General features: G+C 47.3%; 1 protein-coding gene across 1 annotated transcript; it reads right to left on the minus strand.

Annotated features, from left to right (window-relative positions):
• Nucleotides 1-1,143: 1,143 nt before the first annotated feature.
• On the minus strand, nt 1,144-23,262 carry LOC311317445 (peroxidasin homolog; the record flags this gene model as incomplete). Its single annotated transcript, XM_084448527.1, has 15 exons — nt 1,144-1,252; nt 1,472-1,523; nt 2,562-2,734; nt 3,105-3,309; nt 3,503-3,689; nt 10,688-10,917; nt 15,864-15,963; nt 16,864-17,149; nt 18,418-18,552; nt 19,271-19,767; nt 20,015-21,024; nt 21,763-21,920; nt 22,318-22,426; nt 22,926-23,065; nt 23,258-23,262. The coding sequence occupies 15 exons, from the start codon at nt 23,260-23,262 to the stop codon at nt 1,144-1,146; spliced, it is 3,396 nt and encodes a 1,131-aa protein (XP_084304653.1).
• Nucleotides 23,263-25,055: the final 1,793 nt, after the last annotated feature.

Raw genomic sequence — 25,055 nt, forward strand, 5'->3', positions numbered from 1 at the left:
TAAACTCCATTGACTTATGCTAAAAATGTTAGTGATGTTAGGACCTCGGTGTATGAGAGTCGAGTCTGTGACAGAAACTTCCAGGAGACCAAAGCACTTTTGAGTGATTTTAATGCAAGCTTGCAGGTACAGTCAAATCCCCAGATAAGTTAAAGATCAAAATACAAAGATACATTCAGGGACAATCCCTCTTTTATGGCAAGTAAATAACTCTTGGGGTGTGTGCATGTGCATGACGCATCCCTCTCACCTCTGCTGTCACATACAGTAATACTGCCAACTGGGCCTATTCTGTCCTCTGCTGTCTGTCTCAGAAGACATGTTGCTTTCTGCAACATCTTCCCTAACAAAAAACAAACAAACACACAAACAAACAAACAAACCCCTATTCTATTTCTTCATACTCTAGAACTGTGTGACCTTGCTTGCACCTTCACCCACACCCCTCACAGATAAGCAATTAAATAAGCAACTCAGTTTCATCTCAGACACACAGGCCTCTATCAATACTAAAACTAAACATAAATGTTAGATATATATAAATAGCCGTATCTTCTTCAGGTGGTCGACAAGGAAGTGTTGGACGTCTCAACTGGGAAAGGAATGTTGGGAAAGATATCAGTGATATCATTTATGTTCTGCCTCCCTATGCCTCTTAGTCCTGGGGTTAGGAACCATTAAAAGCCCAGTTCCAGAGGACCAGGGGGCCCTACTACAGTAGGTGTATATTATAGGTTCGTGGCTTGGTTTACAATTGTGTGTGTGTGTGAGTGAGAGAGAGAGAGAGAGAGAGAGAGAGAAAGAGAGAGAGAGAGAGAAAGAGACCGAGAGGGAGGCAGAGAAAGAGGGGAGACAAGTAGGGAGAGAGACTTGAGAGAAATAGATTTTTTTTTTAACGGTAGAGAGTAGAGAGAGAGACGGAGCACTGACCTAAATGCATAGTTGCCAAACCATTTTTTAATGTACAAACCAAAATGTACTTGGCAATGGGAAAAATAAATTGTGGCTAGCGCCCCAAGGTGGTACATATATGACGGACAAACTAACGCACATGCGCACGAACATACTAGAGTTCAACAGCTGGGGGACAATCAATAAATTGGTCAGCTCGTGTCTCTGTGTGTTTCTGTTGGACCCCGGTACTCACCACTTGGACACGCAGGTGTTGTTGTGCTGGTCAGCCCTGATCAGGCCGCTGGGGCAGAAGCAGCCTTCTCTCAGAGCCTCCAGGACGCCCCCAGAGACACGCTCTCTGGGAGGAAGAGACCACGCAGAGATCAACACCACACAAACAGAGGGACACTTACAGATGACCACCCAGAAATAGTCCACTCCTGGACTAAGACAGGACCCAGAATAAATCCTCTTCTGGACTAGGGATCATCAAGGTCAATAGAGAACTTGTCTCTATTGTAATCATTTAAAGTGACAGTATCCATGGTTACAGCACAGGAGAGAAGCTCTCACTCACCCTCCAAGACAGAAGTCGTCCAGCTGGCTGCGACAGTCCATGTAGACCAGTGCTGGTGGACAACCCACGTCTGAGACAAGAACAAGAACCTACTGTCAATATGGACCGTTAGTAGAGCATTCTCCGTGCATGTTGAGAACTGTTAATCGACTGTTATAATGGTGTTTTGCTATCATGTGTGATTCATTACGATAGTGAACAATTTAGAAGGATAATGTATAATGTAGTATGATGTTAATGATGATGATTAGGGGTGTGACAGTGTAGGCAACACGTTGTGAGGGTTCCAGGGTGGTGGAGGACACAAAATGGCCACAGATGGCAGGCAGGCAGTGCAGGTTCGAAAAAGGTTTTAATCTCAAAAATGGAAAACTAAACAGAGGAACACACGGGAGTAACACACTGAACCCACAGAACAAAGGAAACAGGAGGGCATATATACTCTGGGAGAACAATCAAGGAACAACGTACAGGTGTGCAACAAGACATAGGTGCAGACAATCACCCAGACAAGGACATGGAGGGATTCCAACAAGACACCAACACAAGGACAGAGGGAACACGGACATATCCCAGCTAAAATAGAATAAAGTACAAATGAAGGCTATTCAAGATAAAATAAAAGTAAGGAAAAAATATTTGTGTTTTTATATGGATGAAGTTATATGGATGAAGTTCGCCAAAATCAAAGTTCCTTTGGTCTTGTTGCCTGGGGTGACCTCTAGTGGTGGTTGGCAGGTATCTGTTATAGTCGCGTGATACCTCCATGCTCGTCCCTTTTGCTATGAGAACGGAGAGCCATGGTAGACATAAATTATGCTCCGGTCCTATTTAGTAGTAAAATCTAACAAAGTAAAATACATATAATAAATGTGCTCAGAGATTGTTCATAAGGTCTTCCTGAAATGTTTTATTTTATTTATTCATGGTTTGTGACATTTTTATCCCTCAGTTTATCGATTAGTGAGTTGCTGTCCCGCGTTAACGGACTACCGTGGCTACGCTCCACTCAGAACTAGGGCTACAATACGTAGGCTAACCGTCGATTTTTGTACACATTCCCATCCCTCGTGATGATGATGCAGCTCACCACAGGTGCCGTTGGTGAGGCCTCTCCAGTCCACACAGAAGCCCCGTCTCCTGCACGTCTCAGCGGCGCGCTCCAGCGAGGAGCAGGCCCAGTCCTCCCCGAGACACGAGTCAAACCGGCAGTTTCTCTCCAGGACACTCAGGTCCAGCTGGCGTCTGCACTCCGCAAACACCCTGCAACACACAGCCCCCACCACATCCAGGACAAATAATAATAATATATATATATTTTTTTCTTCATTTTATTTATAAGGCACCTTTCAGATCACTCAAGGTCACCTTACAGGATAAAAAATACAATAAAATAGACAAAAGATACAAAACATCAACATTCACAGTGAATAGGCCTGTCTAAAAAGGTGGGGTTTCAGGTGGGATTAAAAAATTGATATGGAGTCAGTATTCCTGATGTAATACTATTTACAAATACTGCAAAATACTGGATTTAGTGTATCTGGTGCGAAGAAACTAATGGAACTGTTCAAAGACTGAGAACTCTGAGGTAATTGAAAGGCTCAAATACTCTCAAACAAAGTGATCTTACAGGTGGTAGAGGAGGTCGCAGAGGGGGCTGCCAGGACAGGGCGGAGGGGCTGGGGGGCTCCGGTCACAGGACACATTCCTGGGTCCAGAGTGACACTCGGGCTTCCCAGGGTCATCAAACACCCAGTCATGCGCCGTCTCCTCACAGCAGCTGTCCTCCTCCAGCTGGCCTCCCCTACGCACGCAGGAGCCCACGCCACACCCACCTGGAGATGGACAGGGGAGGTCATTAGACATGAACACACACACACACACCTGGAGATGGACAGGGGAGGTCACTACACAGACATGAACACACACCCGCAATACACACACACACACACACACACACACACCTGGTAGAGATGGACAGGGGAGGTCACTACATATGAACACAGACACACACACACTAGCACCTACCACACTGTCCCTGGGTGTTGTTGAGGAAGTGCTCCATGGCCAGGGTGACCTCCAGGTTGTGTCGTGGGGAGAGAGTGAATTGAGAGCGGATCTCACTGATGTAGATGGACACCGAGTACCCGGTGGTCTCAAACCTGAGGCCCTGGGCCTCATAGGGGGGCTGGACCACCAGCTGGTTCAGAGTGGACTGGGGGAGAGAGAGAGAGGTCTGTATGTGTGGGGTATTACTACTACTAATAATAATACATAGGCTACATTGTATTTATATAGCACTTTTCTAGGTACGCAAAGCACTTTACATAGAGAAAAACACTACGTAGACCATCTGCACAGCATTTTATAGAGAAAAGTCAGTTTCATTTATTTATTTAATTTAATAATTTACAATAATAAATAAACAAATAAATACATGAATAAATAATCAAGATAAATTGAAGGAGTGAAAGGGGATAAAAACATGTGGGCTAAAGCTTTAAACTGGGGCTGTCAATCAATTTAAAATTTAATCAAATGAATTACATGATCGGTTTCTGTCTCTATTTAAATTTTAAGAAATTACATTTAAAAATTATTATATGCAATATCTTGTCTTCTGCGTCAGGGTGTCAATCAATCCCAAGCCCACCCTCTAACCAGACCCCTACCCCAATCACTAACCCCAACCCTGCCTCCCCTAGGCCTAGCCCAAGCCCACCCTCTAACCCTAACCAGACCCCCACCCTGTCCACTAACCCTAACCACACCCTCCCTTTTTGGGATGCACCTGTAAGTGCAGTCAATTAACCATCTAAGAGAGACCATCATTTCTTTATTACTGGTATCTGTTGAAGAGCAAAGCTTAGTGGTTAGTCTAGCAGGAGGGGCCCTCAGATTTTGAGCTACCCCTACCCGAGTTAGAACAAAACACAACCATGTTTTTTCATATCCCCTATGTGTCCCATTAATGAGATGGATGGTTGTGGAACTTTAGTTTTGTGGGAAATAAGTTTTTTGGGCTATTCTTTAGACATACCCTAATATCTGAAAAAGAGCCAAATTAGGCTTGTCCGGATAGGAGTGAGGTGAGAAAAAAGCCCATAATTTCATAATGCTCACTCAAATTTGCATCAACTTTGCTGTGGTTTGACCCAAGTAACTGTCCAACAACACCAAAGAGTTAAAATGTAATTTCCCCAAAGAAATACTAGAATATAGTCCTGCACACATGAGTTTAGTGTTGGCGGAAATTGTTAGTCTAGCAGGAGGGGTCCTCAGATTTTGAGGTACTGTACCCCTACCCAAGTTAGAACAAAACACAACAATGTTGTTTTTTTATCTTCAGGGTTTCCCATTCAAGAAATGCATTGTTGTGGAACTTTATTTTTGTGGGATATTAGTGAAATCAACTGATGAAGTGATGCACCACACAGAGCCAATACAGATCTTTCTGGGGGGTGCAATGGTTACATTGCGCAGTCTAGTTTTCCAAAGGAAGCTCTGATCCACTTAAAGTTTTGTGTGAGAGTAGTCAGGTACCTTGTGCACATGGATTACCTGAATTTATGTTGATAATTTGTTTTAATTATGTACTGTTGACCTCTAAACACAGTGATGAAGAGGCGGAAAGCATATACAGTACAGTAAATTATTTTTCATGGTGAAATAACTTTTTTATTTGAACAAAATCAAAAGGTTTTGGAAGTCAATATCCTTTTCATTTAGCCTACCATAAGCTAGCCCTTCCTGAAAAAGGTATATTCATTGTTTAGTGTTCATTTGGGATATGCAATCCATATCACCCTCTGAAGTCAATATAGCACCACATTCCATTCAGGCTTTCCATTCCATCCAGGAGTGTGCCTCCTTGTTTTTTCCCTTGTTTTTTGAAATTTGAACTACCATTTTTAAACTGCCACATCCAGAGGATTGTCATAATGTTATGTGGCAGAAATAAAAATAACAAAGAAGAAGCTACCAGTCTAATGACAGAACAGACAGGTAACACAAATGTCTAAATATGATTCATTCATTTTTTTATATTCTTAAATTGAGTATTGAAATTGAAATGTTTTGTGTTGAAAGAATTATTATTATTTTAGCTAGCTTAGCCAGCTTACTATTCCTTTAGCTAGCTAGCATACCATTGTACAATGCTAATTGCAGAAATTACGAGGTTCATAAGAGACTCTCTCCCCACTCAAGTGACCTACTCTCCTTCAAAGTGAAAGTGTCATACCACAAGTCATGCAGAGTAAATTACTCCAGCACAACCAACCTGGCCTATTGCACTAGGCTACTTCCACCGTGACTGTGCAAGACCCAGACAAGGATCAGTCCCTAATCAAAAAACCAAGACTGAGCAGAGGCACCGAATTTGACATCCACAATCAGTGTTTCATTTGTGACAAAAAAGCCCACTATAACCAGGCCAGGTCCAGCCTGGCTTATATGCATGGCTGGCTTGTTTCTGTTCAGGACTGGTAGGACGGAAGCTAGTCATGCCACTGAAATAGCTGTGAATTGAAATGACATGAAATAATGTCTGATAAATTAAGGTCTTGTCGCCTGGACACATCAGTTCCAATGCTTCCAATGCTAATCCTGCACAATAAGAGCGAGATAGCCAGTTAGCTCATGAGCTCACAACAACTAGCAGCAGCTTACATAACATTAATGGTAGCGGTCAGTGGCTAAAGCAGTTACACTGATGATTCCTGTAACGTTAGCTATTTTGCTGCAATTAGTTCAACTTCTGTTTCTGGACAAAGGTAAGGGATAAACCCAGATAACACAAGGCTAGCGGACCTACAGCGGGTCCCCGATGGATGCTCCACCACCATTCCACCAGTAGTTAATTGTCTATATCCTAGGCCAATTGGCCATGGGGTCTGTGGCGTGGTGGCGAGACTTCGCCCCCTTGCATCAGAGCAGTTCGGATGTAGTGCAGTTACTTCCGGGCAATCTCCATACACCCACTGGTGAAAACCGTGTGTCTCTAGCCCGCTCAGGGGCTGAGTTGTGGAGTTCATGGCATGGATAGTGGCGTGGTGCTGAGACTCTGCCTGCTTGGGTCAGAGCTGATTGAGCGCAGTACAGTGACCTCTGGTCAATCTCCTTGCACCCACTGGCGAAGACTGTGGGTCTCTAGCCCACTCAGGGGCTGAGTTGTGGGATCCTTGGCGTGGATAGTGGGATGATGGCGAGATCCCCCCCCCCCCTTGGATCAGAGCTGGTCATGGACAGTGTACCTCTCTCTGGGCCACCCACTTGCCCCCACCAGTGAAGACCCTGTGTCTCTAGCCCACCCGAGGGCTAAGTTGTGGGGTCCGTGGTGTGGTGGCGAGACTCCGCCCCCTCACGTCATATTGGATCGGGGGCAGTGGACCACTCTCTGGGCTACCCACCTGCCCCCACCAGTTGCCAAAATGTGCCCGCACACTTAATTGTTCATCAACAGAAAAAGGGTATATATATAATGGGTAATTACTGAGACATATTGTAGGTATAATTTCAAAACAGGAGTATTTCATATGTTCAGTTACTGCACATAAATTCAATAACTGACATAGAACCAACAGATAACTGCATTTTTACATAGCTTGTATAACATCCAGTGACAAAAAACTATCCACACCACAAGTTTTGAACCCAAGTTTTGTGGGATTTGAACTCACAAGTTCAGTATGGCAGACGAGCTCCTTAAAGGATATGTACACTGAATTTCATTTTTAGCCCTATTCCTGGCTTCCCTGGCATGTATCTGACTAGTACAGGTTAAATTATTTCTGTTTTGTGCAGTACAGAGTTCTGTGTCAATAACGTTGACGCGTGCACCCTGGCTCGTTGCTAGCTATGGGCACACTCAAAAAACTCTAAAAAGTATGATATATGTGAATTTCAAGTTCAGGAATTACATGGTTTATGCTTACCAAGCTCTGAAGTCGTCCTGTAAACACCATAGGTCCTTTCGCCTCTGCATTTCGAAATAACAGCTAACTTGTTAACAGTACTACTTCCACCGAACATTCAACAGCCATCCCTTCACGCTGTAAACCTCTGCGACGGGGATGGCTGTTGTATGTTCGGTGAAATTAGTACTGTTTACAAGTTACTGTTGTTTGCAGAGGTGAAAGGACCTATGGTGTTCCTGTAATGTAATTCCTGAACTTGAAATCCACGTATATCATACTTTTTAGAGTTTTTCGAGTGTGCCCATAGCCAGTGTTGGGCAGTAACGCGTTACTAGTAACGCGCTACAGTAATAATATTACTTTTTCCAGTAACGAGGGGTGTAGCGAGTTACTAATCACATTTCAGTAATAATATTACAGTTACTTGCCCCCAGAAAGCTCGCTACTGCATTACTTTTGTCATAGGCCTGCTCTGTTTATTTATTTTCGTTTTACAAAGGGTGAAATAAAGTTTTGATTTCAGATTGAAGAACGTTCCGCTCATATCACGTCCCGTCACATTATAACCAGGCAAGCAGCGAGCGAGCGGAGCTATTTGAACATGACGACGTTAACATTCCATGGCTGGAAATACGCACACTATTTCGATTTCCTGGAACTGAAAGACAACAAGAATGTTGTCGTCAAGTGTAAACTGTGTGTAAGTTCTACTAAGACTCTTTCTTGGGCCAGAAACACCACCTCAAATCTCCTGAAACATTTGCTACGCCAACACAGCAACATGAAGTTGGTGGAAAGAGAACCGGACCGTGATGAGCACGCTGCAAAAGGTAGTCAATATGGAAAGTAATATATTACATAAGTAACTAGTTACTTTTGGTTGGGAGTAATAAGTAAAGTAACGATATTACTTTTAAAAAGGGTAATGAGTAATAAGTAATATATTACATTTTTTGAGTAACGAGCCCAACACTGCCCATAGCTAGCACACTCGAAAACAGACAGCAGACGGAACGTGCACGTATCGCTCGCTCATACAGTATTTGACTGTTCTACCCCCTCCCAAATATTTTTTACAATATTCGTATGAATTTACTATTCGGGAAAAAGCTACTATTTGTGCTCATCCGAATACCGTATTCGTAATCGGGCACACCCCTAATGCTAAGTACCATAGAAGCCGCCTTGCACACTACATTTCAGCAAATAATATTTCAGCAGCCAGAAACAAGCATCTGTCAGAAAAGAAGTTCACTGAACATCAAAGAGCTTTCATTGAGCTAACTGAAGAGTTAAATGAGACAGTCTTTTCAGATAATATGACTGTCACAACACTGAGTGCTGTAACTGAGAGCTATGGAAGAAAACTTAGTAAAGGGGAAGAATCAGCTGCAGTATACAAGTCATGGAAACTCAAAGAAAAGTTGGTCCAAAATTATGGAGACAGGCTCATTTTCATTGAACACCCTGGAAAGTCAATGGGGAACACTGAACTAGGGAAGAGGACAAATGGACAACCAACAAACAAAGGGAAAACAAACAAAGACGTGTCAGTAAGACAAACCAGACTTACACACAGGAAGACTGGAGCATGGCGGAACAAGGAACAGAAGCACAGAGGAACCACAGGGACTGGACAAACACAGGGACTAAAATACTGGAGAAAGCTGGGGATCACAAAAAGCATGGAGCAAAAAAGGACCGGGCAAAGACACAGGGAAACATGGAAGCTTCAAAAGGAGAACAATCAAGGAGTGAGGGGGAGAAGGCCACCCGGGCATGAGGGGAGTGGACGTCAGCGCAGGACACAGAGAATATGAGCTAGGGACCGCTGGACTGAGGCACTGGGGAGATACTCTAGGGGCCGCCGGACTGAGGCACTGGGGAGATACTCTAGGGACCGCTGGACTGAGGCACTGGGGAGATACTCTAGGGGCCGCCGGACTGAGGCACTGGGGAGATACTCTAGGGACCGCTGGACTGAGGCACTGAGGAGATACTCTAGGGGCCGCCGGACTGAGGCACTGGGGAGATACTCTAGGGACCGCTGGACTGAGGCACTGAGGAGATACTCTAGGGGCCACCAGACTGAGGCACTGGGGAGATACTCTAGGGACTGCTGGACTGAGGCCCTGGGGAGATACTCTAGGGGCCAGACTGAGGCACTGGGGAGATACTCTAGGGGCCGCTGGACTGAGGCACTGGGGAGATACTCTAGGGGCCACCAGACTGAGGCACTGGGGAGATACTCTAGGGGCCGCTGGACTGAGGCACTGGGGAGATACTCTAGGGGCCACCAGACTGAGGCACTGGGGAGATACTTTAGCAACAGGCTGGAGTAGTAGCATTTGCTACACACACACACACACACACACACACACACACACACACACACACACACACACACACACACACACACACACACACACACACACACACACACTTTAGTTTATGCATCTGTTCTATTTTTGTATGGTATGTTCTTGGTTCTGATTTAAATGGATTATTTCAATAAAAATTATTCTACCTACACATTGGATCTTTATGTTTGTAATTTTAGTGAAGCTTTATTGGGTTATACACTCACACTTTGACTGTTTGGTGTAGCCTACAGCACCTGGCCTTTCCCTCTCCAAATATGAGCATTTTATAATCATCTAATTTGTTTGGTTCCAGAGAAGTAGTAGGTGTTTAAGTCGCATTGTTTGCAAGAAAAAACAAAATATATATCCACACAACCATTTGGTTTTAGTTCAATAGCACCCTAGGCCAACCAGTAACAATATATCCAATGGGAATATATGTTTTCCTGATGAATAAGAGAAAAGTTAAGGAGTGCTCTTGTCCTATCCACAAAAATACAATTTCCGCCTAAGTTAAAGCTATGTTTACATGAGCTTATATCAGTATTTATTTATATAAAAATACAAATTTGACTCTGGTTATATTGGGCAGGTACCTAGTTCATACCACAGCAAATTTGATGAAAATCTGAGTGAGCATTATCAAATTATGGGCATTTTTGTCACCTCACCCCTAATCGGACAGGCTTAATTTGGCTCTTTTTCAGATATTAGGGTAGGTCTAAAGAATAGCCCAAAAAACTTATTTCCCACAAAACTAAAGTTCCACAACCATCCATCTCATTAATGGGACACATAGGGGATATGAAAAAGCATGGTTGTGTTTTGTTCTAACTCGGGTAGGGGTATCTCGAAAACTAAAGCCTTTTTTGAGGACTTGCTGCTAGCCTAGGTGTCTAGTAGAGATCAGCGCCCTACAGAAGCTGCTGTACCTGGACCGTAGTTCCCGTCGTCCTGAGGGTGGCGGTGGTGTTGCCGTAGGTCAGGATGAGGCCTCGGGCGCACGAGACCGCCGAGCCGCACATGTAGTTGTCCACGGCAACGGTGAGGCGATGTCTGGGTGACCTCTCCTCCACCAGGACGTAGGAGCAGCTGCCCATGAAGTCAAAGGTCACGCCTTGGAAGGAGGTGTAGTGGGGGTCTCCGCTCAGGTCACACTGACCTGGTGGATGAGAGAGGGAGGAGAGAGGAAGAGAGAGGGAGGAGAGAGGAAGATAGAGGGAGAGAGAGGGAGAGAGAGGAAGTGAGAGGGAGAGAGAGGGAGAGAGAGAGAGGAAGAGAGAGGGAGAGAGGGAGGAGAGAGGGAGGAGAGAGGAAGAGAGAGTGAGGAGAGAGGACGAGAGAGGGAGGAGAGGAAGAGAGAGGGAGGAGAGAGGAAGAGAGAGGGAGAGAGAGAGGAAGAGAGGGAGGAGAGAGGAAGAGAGAGGGAGGAGAGAGGGAGGAGAGAGGAAGAGATGGAAGAGGGTCAGAGAAAGGAGAGAGGAGAAAGTGTTCAGAGATAGAGAAAGAGTGTGTGTGTGTGTATGTGTGTCTATGTGTGTGTGTGTGTGTGTAAAGAAAGAGGGACACAGGTAGTGTAGAATGATCCTCACAGTTGATTGTTGTGCCCATGCTTGTTGATATTGCAGAGTAGGTGGAAGAGTATAATTTTCCTGTGGATGGGATTATATTCGGAGATGTCGAATCTGTGAAGATTGTAGGTTCAGTTGTCACAGGTGTTGGTGTGGTGGTCGTCACTGAACAGAGAGGTTAGACAGTTCAAACGTCACTGCTATATCTCAGATCAGACCATAGTGACATGGTTTCACACCAGTTCTTTGACAGTAGCCATTTGAGTTAGTCATGGATGTGACCAGCTATCGATCAATAAATTGCTCTGCTTGTATGTCTGTGACATTGTGCTGTTAAAGTGTAGAAAATTGAGCTCTAAATAAAATATACTGTACCTGTAATTGTTGTGGCCTTGCTTGTTGATATTGAGGAGTAGTTGGAAGAGACTTTCCCTGTAGATAGGATTAAACCCTGAGACGTCACAGCTGTGAAGATTGTAGGTTCAGTTGGCGCAGGTGTTGCTGTGGTGGTCGTGACTGAACAGAGAGGTTAGACAGTTAAAACCGCACTCCTATATCTCACATCAGACCGTCCATGGAAACGGATTCACACCAGTTCTTTGTCAAATCTGCAGTAGAAGTGGTTCAGGTCGTTGGCCAGACGTGGGTCGTCAGTGGCCTGGGGGGATTTGGGTTTGTAGTTGGTGATCTGTCTCAGGCCTTTCCAGATAGAGGATGTGTTCCCCTCTGAGAACTGATGTTGTAGTTTCTCAGAGAAGCGTTGTTCAGCCTCCATCCCTGCTGTGCTAAACCTGTACTTGGCCTCTTTAAACCGCTCCTTGTCTCCACAACGTCCTCTTTCTCCAGCCTCACCCCCCTGATCGTGGCTGTGACCCAGGGCTGGTCGTTGTTGTAGCTGACCTCGGTGCAGGTTGGGACACATACGTCCTCACAGTAGCTGATGAATGATGTCTCAGTGTCTGTGTCCTCATCCTGGCTGTTTCCTGCCTCTGACCCCACCCAGTAAACAAGCCCCCCTCACTGACCCCGCCCAGTCAACATGGCCCCCTCACTGACCCCGCCCAGTCAACATGGCCCCCTCACTGACCCCGCCCAGTCAACATGGCCCCCTCACTGACCCCGCCCAGTCAACAAGCCCCCCTCACTGACCCCGCCCAGTCAACAAGCCCACCTCACTGACCCCGCCCAGTCAACATGGCCCCCTCACTGACCCCGCCCAGTCAACATGGCCCCCTCACTGACCCCGCCCAGTCAACAAGCCCCCCTCTCTGACCCCGCCCAGTCAACATGGCCCCCTCACTGACCCCGCCCAGTCAACATGGCCCCCTCACTGACCCCGCCCAGTCAACAAGCCCCCCTCACTGACCCCGCCCAGTCAACATGGCCCCCTCACTGACCCCGCCCAGTCAACATGGCTGCCCTCACAGCCAGCCTGCTCTGGCATGAGTGCTCCTCAGCTTCGCTGGTCCACTTCCTCAATGTCCTTACGACAGGCTTAGAGAGCTTTTAGGGATCAAGTGGACGGTTTTGTGGTCCGAGTGAGAACGTGTTCAGAGATTGACAAAGTGTGTGTGTGTGTGTGTGTGTGTGCGTGCGTGCGTGCATGCATGTGTGTGTATGTGTGTGTGAGTGTGTATGTGTGCGTGTGTATGTGCGTGTGTACAGTATGGGTGTGTGTGTGTGTGTGTGTAAAGAGAGAGGGATAGAGACAGAAGGTCACTCACAGTTGCAGCTCCAGGTGTCACAGCATCCCTCTCTGAGCCGGAGCGCCGGCCCCCTGGGGCAGCTGGGGGGAGGGGGGCAGAGGACTGGACTCTCCTCAACCCCCCCATCCTTACACACCTTAGTGGAACACTCCTCTCTCCACTCATCCCCACATGGCCGGGTCTGGTTCCGGTCCACACACTCACACACTGGGAGATGGAGACAGAACCAGGAGGGAAAAAATGATTTACACTGGGTCTTTGACAGACCTAGGTTAAGGGCATGATTAAGTTTGTCACAGTTGTCATACTCTCTCTGATCTAGCCAACATGTTTGAGCCGCCTGTACCTGAACACGTGTACAGTACCAGAGCCCACCACCAGAGGGCGCATACCACAGTCCGTTTTGCCCATTGCTAAGTAGCCTACATTTTGCTTTGTACATAAAAAAACAACAACGATGCGTGTCTCAGTAAAGGTACAGTCTATTCCACCCGTCTACTTTCACAGCTTGAAGTGTTTAGTACTTTAGCTCTTTTGGTGTTGTAAATGTTAGGGTTTTTTAAGTTAGTATTGAGGTGAGGTGCATTGTGAGGCCAATTATCATTAGTTATATTTGCCATATGTAACTGTTTGATAGATCAGAGATAGAGTATTAGTGGAGGAACCAACCCTCAAAAAGAGCCTTATAGCCTTAGTTTTTGAGATACCCCTCCCCGAGGTAGAACAAAACGGGACATTATTTTTTCATATCTTTTTGCTCTTTTCGCCTATAATAAGGCCTTATATAGAAGGCTGCTGATTCAAAATAGAACCAAATATTGGCATCCTGGTTGCTTTGGGATGTAGGGACACTACCTGTAGACCATCTGTGCAAGTATGATGTAAAAACAACCATCTGGTAGAAAATGACAAAGGATTATCTTGGAATTCCCTCTTTCAAGTTAGGCGTTTTTTGCACTTATTTGGCCTATGGGGTAAGTCACTTCATGGTTGAATTTCATGACTTTTGCAGTAAAAGTAAAACTTGGGACAATCCATTTCATGAAGGGGACATATTAAAGATATGAAAAAACAATGTCCCGTTTTTTTCTACCCCGGGGAGGGGTGCCGGAGTGTCTAAGAAGGGCCGAAACAACGGAGGTCTTCAAGCGAGATCTCAAGACGTACCTTTTTGACCTAGCCTACAATCACTAGCCAGGACCTTGAGACACAGAAAGGCAGCCTAAAACCTACCTGTGAATCCTCTATGTATACATAGATGTATTTTCTGCTATGCACTGTATGTATATCAAGTAGTGTACAGAAGCTGGTTACCCTGAAACAGGCTTGTTCTGTTCTGACATCTGTGTTGCTTCAATGGCTCAGCGTGCTACTAACCATTTTCTGCCTCCCCTAGTGCCTCTCTCTCTCTCTCCCTCCTATCTTCTAACCAGGTCCAGTGGATGCCCCACTGTTGCCCGCAAACCACCCTGAGTTCGATTGATACCCCCGTGTCAGCTGTGGATGTTGTAGTATTTAGTTAACACACACACACACACGTACACACAGACACATATCAGTCCACATCCGGCTTAGGCCTGGACCTGATGCTCTTAGCCTTTCTTGCCCTGAAAATGTCATTTAATGTAATTTATTGCTCTATAAATGTTCTTAGCGGTTAGACAAATATATTCCAGGAGCTTGCTCCAGTTGGCTGTTTTAATATCCGTGTTGCTTTTAAGGCTCTGTGTGCTACTAACCCTGTTCTGCCTTCCCTCTCCCTAGTGCCTCTCTCTCTCCCTCCTATCTTCTAACCAGGTCCAGTGGATGCCCCACTGTCACCAGCAGACCTCCCTGAGTCCGATAGATACCCCTGTGTCTGCTGTGGATGCCGTAGCATTTAGTTAACACACATACACACAGACATACACCAGCCCACACAGACATACACCAGCCCACTTCCGGCTTTAGGCCTGGGCCTGGGCCATAGCAAACAGTATTTGCCATGTCTCTCCTATGTTCTTTTTTAGCTTCTCTTACTCTGAAAATGTAATTTAATGTAATTTATTGCTCTATAAATGTTCTTAGCTGGTAGACAAACATACTCCAGGAGCTTGCTCGATCGCCTTGTTGAGAGGGGTCAGGGAAGAATTTTTACAGCTCACTTATCTGGCCCCCGGGTGATTACTGTTTTTTTGCTTCCCTCTGGAATATGTAGGGGTGGGTCGTATGCCCACCTCCCTTGTTCTCTGTAAAGCGCATTGTGTTGCCTCTGGGTATGAAATCTGCTATACAAATAAAGCTTTGATTGATTGATTGATTGATTGATTTCCAAATTTTGAGGGTTTGGTTCCTCCACTATATGGCTAGGTCGTACTGTGTCCAACCAGTCAAGAAAGCAAAGGTGGACATTCTGCCATGTAGTCTAACTATTTCTGATTTCATGGAAATATTCAACTGGAAGGGCACTCGGAGAGTGCAAACCTCCGCCCATGATGCATGTCCAATCCAGCATGTCCAGTTGTTGAATGCGTGAGTGGAGTGGGCTTTTCTAGTTTAGAGACAGACGTCTCAATAATTCACAGAGGCACCACCCTCCGTCACTCACGCCCAAGACAACCTGGCGGCGGTGTCGTGGGCTCCTCCTCTCCGCCGCGTGCTCTACGGGGGAAGCGAGGCTACGGGGGAAGCGAGGCTACGTCCGCCGGATGACTGTTTAGAGTCGGCCGGCTCTAGAACTCTGTCTTTACAAATAGACATTCTAATAATTGCTACAAAGGGGGTGATGCATCAATGGTGCGGGACAATATGTTTCATGTGCTCTTGTTTAGGATGATGCGTTCTCTACTCACGTGTTGTGACGGTGCGGATGCTGCTGCTGGCCCCCAGACCAGCCTGGTTGGAGGAGAAGAGGATGCAGAGGTAGGAGGTGGAGGGGAGGAAGCCATCCATCTGTCCACCCAGGGAGGTGAAGGTACGGAGGTATTTTGTGTGGGGAAACGACAGCTGTTTCACCATCAAAAAATACTTGTCGGCTCCAGTAACGCTCGACCATTCAAACTTTAAAGAGGTACTCGAAATGGCCTTGGAAAAAGTGATTTGTGATGGGGCAGGGACTTGAGAACAAGAAAAAGGCGTTACAGGTAGTTATAGTAACATTCTCTATTATTCAGAATATACAATGCAACAAATAAAATGTGTTATACGAATTGACACATGGCAAGCATAATTACCTGTTGTTGCAATTTCTGTATCCAAGCACACGTAAGAATGTAACTTAAGTACTTTCAAAGTAACTTGATAGGTGCTCCCCGGCTTCAATCCCTGGACCACTGTTTGCGTGTGTGATGCTGGCAGCGACACCACAACTGGCGCAAAATTGCTATTGTTCACAATTCGCAGGTCCAGAGAATAATTAGTGGCTCCTGTGTAATTGGCCCATTTTACACTGAGTTCCGACACAGAGGCACACTTTATTGACGTTATGGGACATTCTGAAGGAAAAAAAGAAAGTTCAATTGGAATGAATGATTCAGATGTGCTTATTAAGTGGGTTGGTCCACAAGTCCAATAGTATACAGTATAGGCTATTCAGAACAATATAGTCTCGGAGCCAGACTCTCTATGGAGGAGAGAGTCTGGACTTCAGCCGCTTAGAAATTTGTAAAAGCAAGTTCATCTTAAAAAAACTCATCACTTCCGGTCCGGACTGTCTACTACTCTCTACGGAATTTTGACGGGATATCTGCCCGTTTTTTCTCCAACTTCCTTCAACAAAATTTCTGCGTCTGAATACCAGACGTAGTTGACAGTCCGGACCGGAAGTCGTTAGTTGCATAGTAGTTGTTTTACCCATAATTCCACGGCTGCAGCATGGCTGCGACTGGCTGGTGTTAAAACCCCCCCAAACTCCCTTAAACAGTCATCACCCCCTGAGCTGTCTTGCCACATGCGCAGGTCCATCTTGGGCACGTCGTCGCAGCTGCCGTAGCCGTCGGGCTGCTGGACCACGTAGAAGACGTCCTGCTGTACCCTGGTGATGTTGTCACCGTTGTCACAGAGCACGCGAGCCAGCGACGCCTGCTTCAGCTGGGCCAGCTGGGCCGGGGAGAACACGCCCGGGTTCTGATACCAGAACCTGGGGAAGCAGAGGGAGGAAAGGAGGGGGCGTGGAGGAGGGAAGTTGGAGAGGGGTTTGAGTCATATTGGTTATATTTAACTCCCCCAAAAACATTCTAGAGTGCCTGAGCGGAAGCAGGAAGAGTCGTCCCATGGGACCTTAATTCGGAAAAAATATGTACGGTAGTCAATGGTGATAAACATGATTTCTTGATCCTGTTTGAATTGTGCCATGACCATCGCATATGATGTTTGTCAATTTAAAACATAATTTTGTAAGTCAAGAAAGTGGCAGTTTGTCGTAATACCATGAAGCATTTATTCCAGAATGAGATTAAAATTATTAAAAGAGGTGAAAATCACTATTAGTCTGGCCATGTTGAGAGCTGCAGGAATGCGAAAGGAGAGTTAGGCTGCGTTCCGAATCGCATACTACCCTACTTTATAGTATGCCAAAACAGGATGTAGTATGTCCCAATACATAGTATGCCACATGCAGTATGGCAAAAATACCAGGATGTCCTACTATATCTGGTCGTATTTTGCAGTATGCAAGCCAGCAGGCTTTTCTGGCTATTCTGACCCACAATCCAGTGCGCAGCGGAAATGTGCGTCACATGTGCGAGAGCTGCGTTATGGACAGCGACGGATGTGGGCAAATTTCAAGGCGCAATGTTATGACAAGGTACAGTACTGTAGTATGTCCCAATTGGATGCCTACTGCTTGCAAAGTATGTACTTTCTAAGGGCAGCTGTAGTACTGGTAGTAAGAATTAGAAGTATGCGATTCGGAACGCAGCCTTAGTCAGATCTGTAAGAACTGGCATGCGTGATCGGCTTTACAAGGTTTTGCTGAGTGTTAAACGAGTGTAATGTTGGCTAGCTAATATTTGCTAACTTGCGAGTTAACCGAGATTAGTAACTTTTATGTTTTAAAATGACGACCATCACGTGATGGTCATGACACAATTCAATCGGGATCAAGAAATTATTTTTCTTATGCCGTTCACTACCATTCTTTTTTTCTTCTGATTTAAGGTCCCTTGGCGGTTTTCTCTTCCTGCTTCCGCTTAGGCGCTCTATACCTACAGCCCTAACACACGGACAGACAAACCGTTATGTGAAGCACCAAAAAGTGCTAGATTAAGCTTCAAACAAAGGGCACACCACAAAACGACGATATGATGCTTCTGTCGGGCTCAAGCGATGCAGTATAGGTTAACGGAGCAGGAATGGTGGATGGTTTGTGAGCGTTGGGTTCCAGAGGCGCAGCGCGGAGGCACCTACCTGTCCCCGTCTCGGAGGCGTCTGAACTGGGTGGCCAGCAGGCACATGAGGGTGGGGCCCAGTCTGCTGCCAGGAACTATGTCTTCAGCCATGAGGGCGGGGAACAGGTCCACGTTCAGAGGAGAACCGTACAGCCTGCAACACACAGTCCACCGCTCATAGTTTCCACCGCACATGGGACAATATTGGTTTAAACCAGAACCAATTGCAACTGAGCAGAGAAGCAAACTGTTGTTTTAGCAGTTATCCAGTCCTTAAGTAATAATTCAATGGTTATGAAAGCGCTGGGGCATTGGTATTACTGTACTGGTTAGGGTTAGGGTTAGGGTAACCCTAACCCTAACACATGAAGTACCTACTACCACTACTACTACTACATCCAGAGATAGAAACATGTGAACAGGCTCGTACCGCTGCAGCTTCTCCCTGACCATGGGGTTCTTACCGCTGCAGCTTCTCCCTGACCATGGGGTTCTTACCCCTGCAGCTTCTCCCTGACCATGGGGTTCTTACCCCTGCAGCTTCTCCCTGACCATGGGGTTCTTACCCCTGCAGCTTCTCCCTGACCATGGGGTTCTTACCCCTGCAGCTTCTCCCTGACCATGGGGTTCTTACCCCTGCAGCTTCTCCCTGACCATGGGGTTCTTACCCCTGCAGCTTCTCCCTGACCATGGGGTTCTTACCCCTGCAGCTTCTCCCTGACCATGGGGTTCTTACCCCTGCAGCTTCTCCCTGACCATGGGGTTCTTACCCCTGCAGCTTCTCCCTGACCATGGGGTTCTTACCCCTGCAGCTTCTCCCTGACCATGGGGTCCTTACCCCTGCAGCTTCTCCCTGACCATGGGGTTCTTACCCTTGCAGCTTCTCCCTGACCATGGGGTCCTTGATCTCGTTCCTCAGGTCACCGAAGGTCTGCGCCGACGTCAGGTTGCAGAAGACCCGGTAGTCGTTGTAGGGCGGTATCCCGTGGTCCCGCCCCCTCTGGATGTTTAAAGCAGCCAAGTCCAGCGCCACAGTGTGCGCCATGGAGAACAGGTGCTCCGTCAGCTCGGTATGGAGCATCTCCGATGGCACGCGCTGCTTTCCCGCCACGGCGAATAACCCGCGCAGCAGGGGGTCGATGCCGCCCTCGTTGACGATGCGAAAGGGCGAGAAGAAGGCGTGGTGCAGCGGTATGTGGCCCTGGGGGATGGGCTGGAAGTTCTGGTCCAACCGGTGGAGGACGGGGTTGATGATGGTGTGGCCGAAGCGGAAGGCAGCGGTGGCGAAGGCGTTGAGGATGCCGGAGTTAACGTTGGGGTCGTAGCCACGGTAGTCGCCCATCATCCTCAAGCCAGCGTCGCCCAGGACCTGAGGGACATAGGAAAGGAACAGTAGTACTTCATCATCATCATCGTCAACAATCCTCAATCAACAGTATCGTGCTACCCTGTGATCATCAGATCGCTACATGTCCTCTTCATAGGCAATTTCATCTACATGAAGATCTTCACCTCAACTTCACCATTCTTATCTAATCTGGACCCTTCAGCCTTTGACTATAATGCATATTTCCCATGGGATGTATAGGTAGAGCTATACCGTTCCATAAACCCACCTTAGGCAACCAGTGTTTGTAGGTGATATGCTGCATCTGGGCCCCCACGATTTTGCGCGCTTCGTGGTAGACGGTGTCCCCGTCCCAGTGGGGGTTGAGCTGCAGCAGCTCTACCGCCACGCGGTTATGTTCCCTCAACCACAGCGTGTGCATGGCGGTCAGCCCCAGCTGCTCGTTGGCCCTGAAGTCGCCGGCCAGGAAGCATGGGACGGGGCTCTCGTTCTCGTCTCGCAGACAGTCGGTGGGCGGCCCCGGGGCGAAGGGCAGCAGGGGCTTCCCTCCCCCTCGCGGTGTGACACCCTGGCGGAGCTCGCCTCGCCGGCTCGCCAGGTCACGGAGCTCGTCCGACTCGCGGCGCGAGCTCCCGTAGACGTTGGAGGCGTCGATGTAGGAGGTCACCTGGTTGATCTGTTCCCGTGGAAACACGCTGTCCACGAGGAGCGACATGGCGCCGCTGCCGCACAGCGGGCTGGAGCGCGCGAAGGACATGCAGTGGGCGGTGCCGCCGGGCCAGCGAGGGTCATCGGGCGGGAACTGGACCGGGAAGCACGGTGGGTCGTTGGTGCACACCTGCGTGCACAGCTGGCCATCGGAGAAGCGTGATTGGCTGAGGGCAGCCACGGTGGAGTCCAGGTCGTGATCTAAAAATTGACCCCACTGCATCAGCATGTGTGTATACCGATCGTCGGGGGTGACGGTCTTCGTGGACATCATCGATGTGGACACAAGTCTCGACAGTGGGAGGTGGTGGCCGTTGTAGAGGCGCTCAGTGGCGCCACGCGGGGTGTTAAGACCGTTGTCGTACATGGGCCCGAGGAGACGTTGGAAAGCAGTGAGGGAGGTGCCCCACATGGGGTACTGCAGGTTGTTGCAGGTGCCGTCGTGGCTGCGGTACTTCCGGTGGAAGCGGACGTCAGAGCAGTTGTTGAAGCGGCGTTGGGCGGTGCAGCCCGACAGGTTGGCGATGACATCCAGGAAGTGAGGCGACACCAGATTGCTGTAGCGGAATTCTGGGGAGAGGAGACAATAGACGATCAGCCAATCACTCTTCAGAACAGTAATGAGCAAAGATGTGGTCAAATACAGAGAACTAAGTTTGTTTTAATTTTGTTTTATATGGACCAATATTTTCAGAAAATCAAATATATTTGATTATTGGGTTTTATATAATTTGCATAGAAATTGACACATACAATGGAACCACTTCTAACCACAAGAGGGCGCTCTCCGCCTATTGTCATGAACAAGCACCAACAGAACTTTCGTGTCCGTCTGTGTTCACAGGATTCAAGTATTCAACTAACGTTAATACCCAGTCAACATGGGTGACATTTAATGCAAACAGGGTCCTTTAATCAGGCCTATATCCTAGCTCACTGAAAACGAGGAATAGCCTTTAGGTCTGGTCCACGATCAGTGCCTGCCCGCTGCCGAGAAGACAGTGAAAAAGTGTCGACAGTGACGTAATTTCTGTCTGTCGACACTTTCAAATGTGTTCTATGACAAAGTATAAATTGTCCTTTTCATGATGTGTTTTGGCATCACTAGAAGATGGGCGGGACTTGGGAGGCTGTGTAACGTGTGCTGCTTTCTGGTGGCCTACTAATCCGAATCCAATCTACATTTTGAAGATTGATTATGCATTTGTATCCCCCCCCCCCAAAATTGACGTCTAGTTGAAGTTTGAGTATTTATTTGACAGCCCTAGTGCAGTGAGATCTGTGTGTGTGTGTGTGTGTGTGTCCCACCTGTCCTGTTGGTGTCCACCATGCGTCCCTGGTTGACGTGCCCCTGGATGAGGAGCAGGGTCTGCTGGAAGACCTCTCCGGCCCGGGCCGCCTCGATCACGTCCGGGTCGCGGGGGTAGCGGAACAGCGCCAGCAGCTCCCCCGGGGAGCGAGGTTGACTGGGGGGGGGGTGAGGTATAGGAGTGCACGCAGAGGATTTTGATTAAGGATGAAGCCAATTAGAGGTTGCAACCTGTAGGGATCTTTTGTACCATATTCAAAGGGAATTTGTACATTGTAAATAGATTTTTTTCTAATTTTTTGGAATTTCTGAATTTTCTGGGTCGACAAAAAACATTTAAATTGTTAGTTATGAGTTCAAATCCCATATATTTATGCTTAGCGGGTTCATGTGAGTTCAGCTCCCCACATGCAGGTTCACTCAGCAGCGTGCCGTGACGCACGAGGACCTGGTGCTGATCCAGGGTTCTCTGGATGTGTTCTGTCTCCCGTGAGACCAGTGGATCACACACCAAACCAACAAAGGACCTGTGCTGACTGAGTTGAGTATCTTACCCATCAAACAGGCGCCTCATGGTGGACTCGATGGCACTGTCCACGTTGCGGATGGCCTCTTCAATGGCCAAGGTCACAAAAATGTCCCCAGACCTGCTTACTGGAGGCACTGTGGGGAGAGAGAGAGAGAGAGCGGAGGAAGGGGTCAGTGACAAGGGTGTAGCAAGATAACAGATCTATCTATCTGCTGTATCTATAGATCGATTGTTTGATCCATTGATCAATCAATCAATCGGGTATCAGCAAAAGTGTCAGAGGGTTAGCCAGGGTACGGTCAGAGGGTTAGCTAGGGTAGGGTCAGAGGGTTAGCCAGGGTAGGGTCAGAGGGTTAGCCAGGGTAGGGTCAGAGGGTTAGCTAGGGTAGGGTCAGAGGGTTAGCTAGGGTAGGGTCAGAGGGTTAGCCAGGGTAGGGTCAGAGGGTTAGCCAGGGTAGGGTCAGAGGGTTAGCCAGGGTAGGGTCAGAGGGTTAGCTAGGGTACGTCAGAGGGTTAGCCAGGGTAGGGTCAGAGGGTTAGCCAGGGTAGGGTCAGAGGGTTAGCTAGGGTAGGGTCAGAGGGTTAGCTAGGGTACGTCAGAGGGTCTATCAGTGATACTGATACCAGACTGACACTGTGTGAGATGGTATGCGGAGGTGATGGCCATGACGTCTGTGGAACTGTGGCTCATCCCCCAGTGGCCGAACACGCTGTCCAGGCCGAGGGCTCGATTCGCGTGCCTCCAGTCCTGGACGGCCGCTGGTGGCCTGGCTCTTGAATGGCAGAGATTCTCTGATAGAGGACACAGCCGACCGGCGGAGATCACCTACAGTATGCCGTTAATAGAAGTTGGCACTGTACCAGGTTTCGGTGAAAGACAATAAGCATCTCTTTTGTCTCAGAGACACTGAGGTGCACGTAAGAGTCATGACCAATTTAATGAAATTGTCCCAGGCTGGACACACCTCATGGTACTGCAGGAGGCTGACAATCACTGAATCATCAGCAGACTTCATTATTAACCTAGAGGCAAACATACTCCGTCATTGACTGGTCTAGTAGAGCACAAACAACAAAGGTGACAGAATCCTGTAAAACACATCCGGGCCTCAGACAGAGTGTCACATTCTCTGTGACCTCATGGATGTCCGCCAGCCAAGGTACTGTACCGTGCCAGAGTCAGTGCCAGGTATTCAGGAAAGCCTGCGAGCTAGAATATGAGGCTGTGGTTGAAAGCTGACAAGCACAAGCAGACATATATTCTTCAGCCCTCCAGATGCCCAACAAAAGAAGTCATCCATGCTGCGGTGGCATCCGCTACTCCCTTTGGCCATGAAAACTTGGCCACTGGGTCAACTAAATTGATTTTTTTTCCATAGCATGGGAACTTTACTGTGATAAAGAGAGGTGGAAAATCACGGTGATAATGCCACACAAGGACAGACAGTTTTTAGCCGTGTACCGTCAGAACCGTTTCCTCCCATTTGTCTGTTCAAGAGTTCTCTAGACGTTCGTCTCATCAGTCTGAATCTCCCTGCCCTCTGAAGCAGCCGAGGCCCAGATCTTTACTAACATCATGAGCGAAGGGCAACAGGAAAACTGAACTGTGGCACCTCCAGCCTCTCTGGTACGTGACGGACGGACAGATGAAGGAACGAACACACGCACTAATGTACAAGGGGCAGATTAATACCCCCCCACCCCCCGATTTCATGGGGTGAGGGACAACAACACATGAATCACTTAAACTATCTGTGAAAATATCCAACCTTTACAATGTTTCAATAAAAGCCCAAAACACTCACCTGCCCAAACATACTGTATCTGAAAAACAAACAAAATAAAAACCTGTGTTAAAATATACAGCACAGATCAAGTCTGGTTTTGATGTGCTAGACTAGAAATTAAAGTTAGAAAAGTACTAAATTATTTAATAACTGAGGCATAGTTACCTGAGCCAAAGACAGGATGATTAAAGATAAACAGAAAGTTCTAACATGCATCTTCTCCATGATGTTCTCAATGTTCCATCAGGTCCCTCCATGCATGGGCGCTGGCTAGTCTGGAATCTTCTGAGCAGCGCAGCGGGGGATAGGCCGCCTGGGAACCAATCGGAATTTCCCAAATGAGGACAAGTGAGGTTCCGTTGCCTATGGGCTTACTGTGTTATTATGAGAAGCAGGTGTGTGTGTGTGTGTGTGTCTTGGTAGGGTGGTTGTCCACTTCACTTCTTATTCTCTGTCTCAAATCATCATTATCAATACCAACAATCACAGTACTATCTGCACAATGAATCATAGTATCCAACACTCAAATGACCAAGATTCTATTTCAAAAACCCAACCATAATCTGATTAATCTGATGCTCTTATTGAGAGTTAAAGGTGTAGGGTTATCCCACCCTGTGTGTGTGTGTGTGTGTGTGTGTGTGTGTGTGTGTGTGTGTGTGTGTGTGTGTGTGTGTGTGTGTGTGTGTGTGTGTGTGTGTGTGTGTGTGAGAGTGTGTGACGTGTAGGGACGCCTTTGGGTTTAGTTACAATCTTCAATGTTCTTTGTTCAGTAGTTGAAGTCGAATCAAAAAGGCACTGGTGACTGGATCTTAATGCAATAGGTTTTATTTGTTGGTACACTCAGTAACAGACAAACTAAAACCGGTGGGCTCTCGAGAGATATCACACACGACTGATGTTGACTGTGTCTTATATACTTTATCTGATGAAGAGCACCTGGTTTCCCACGCCATGTAGTTTCTAGCATGACTCG

Source organism: Borostomias antarcticus (genome assembly GCF_949987555.1).
Source record: "Borostomias antarcticus genome assembly, chromosome: 14".
In the NCBI taxonomy this organism is placed as follows: domain Eukaryota; kingdom Metazoa; phylum Chordata; class Actinopteri; order Stomiiformes; family Stomiidae; genus Borostomias; species Borostomias antarcticus.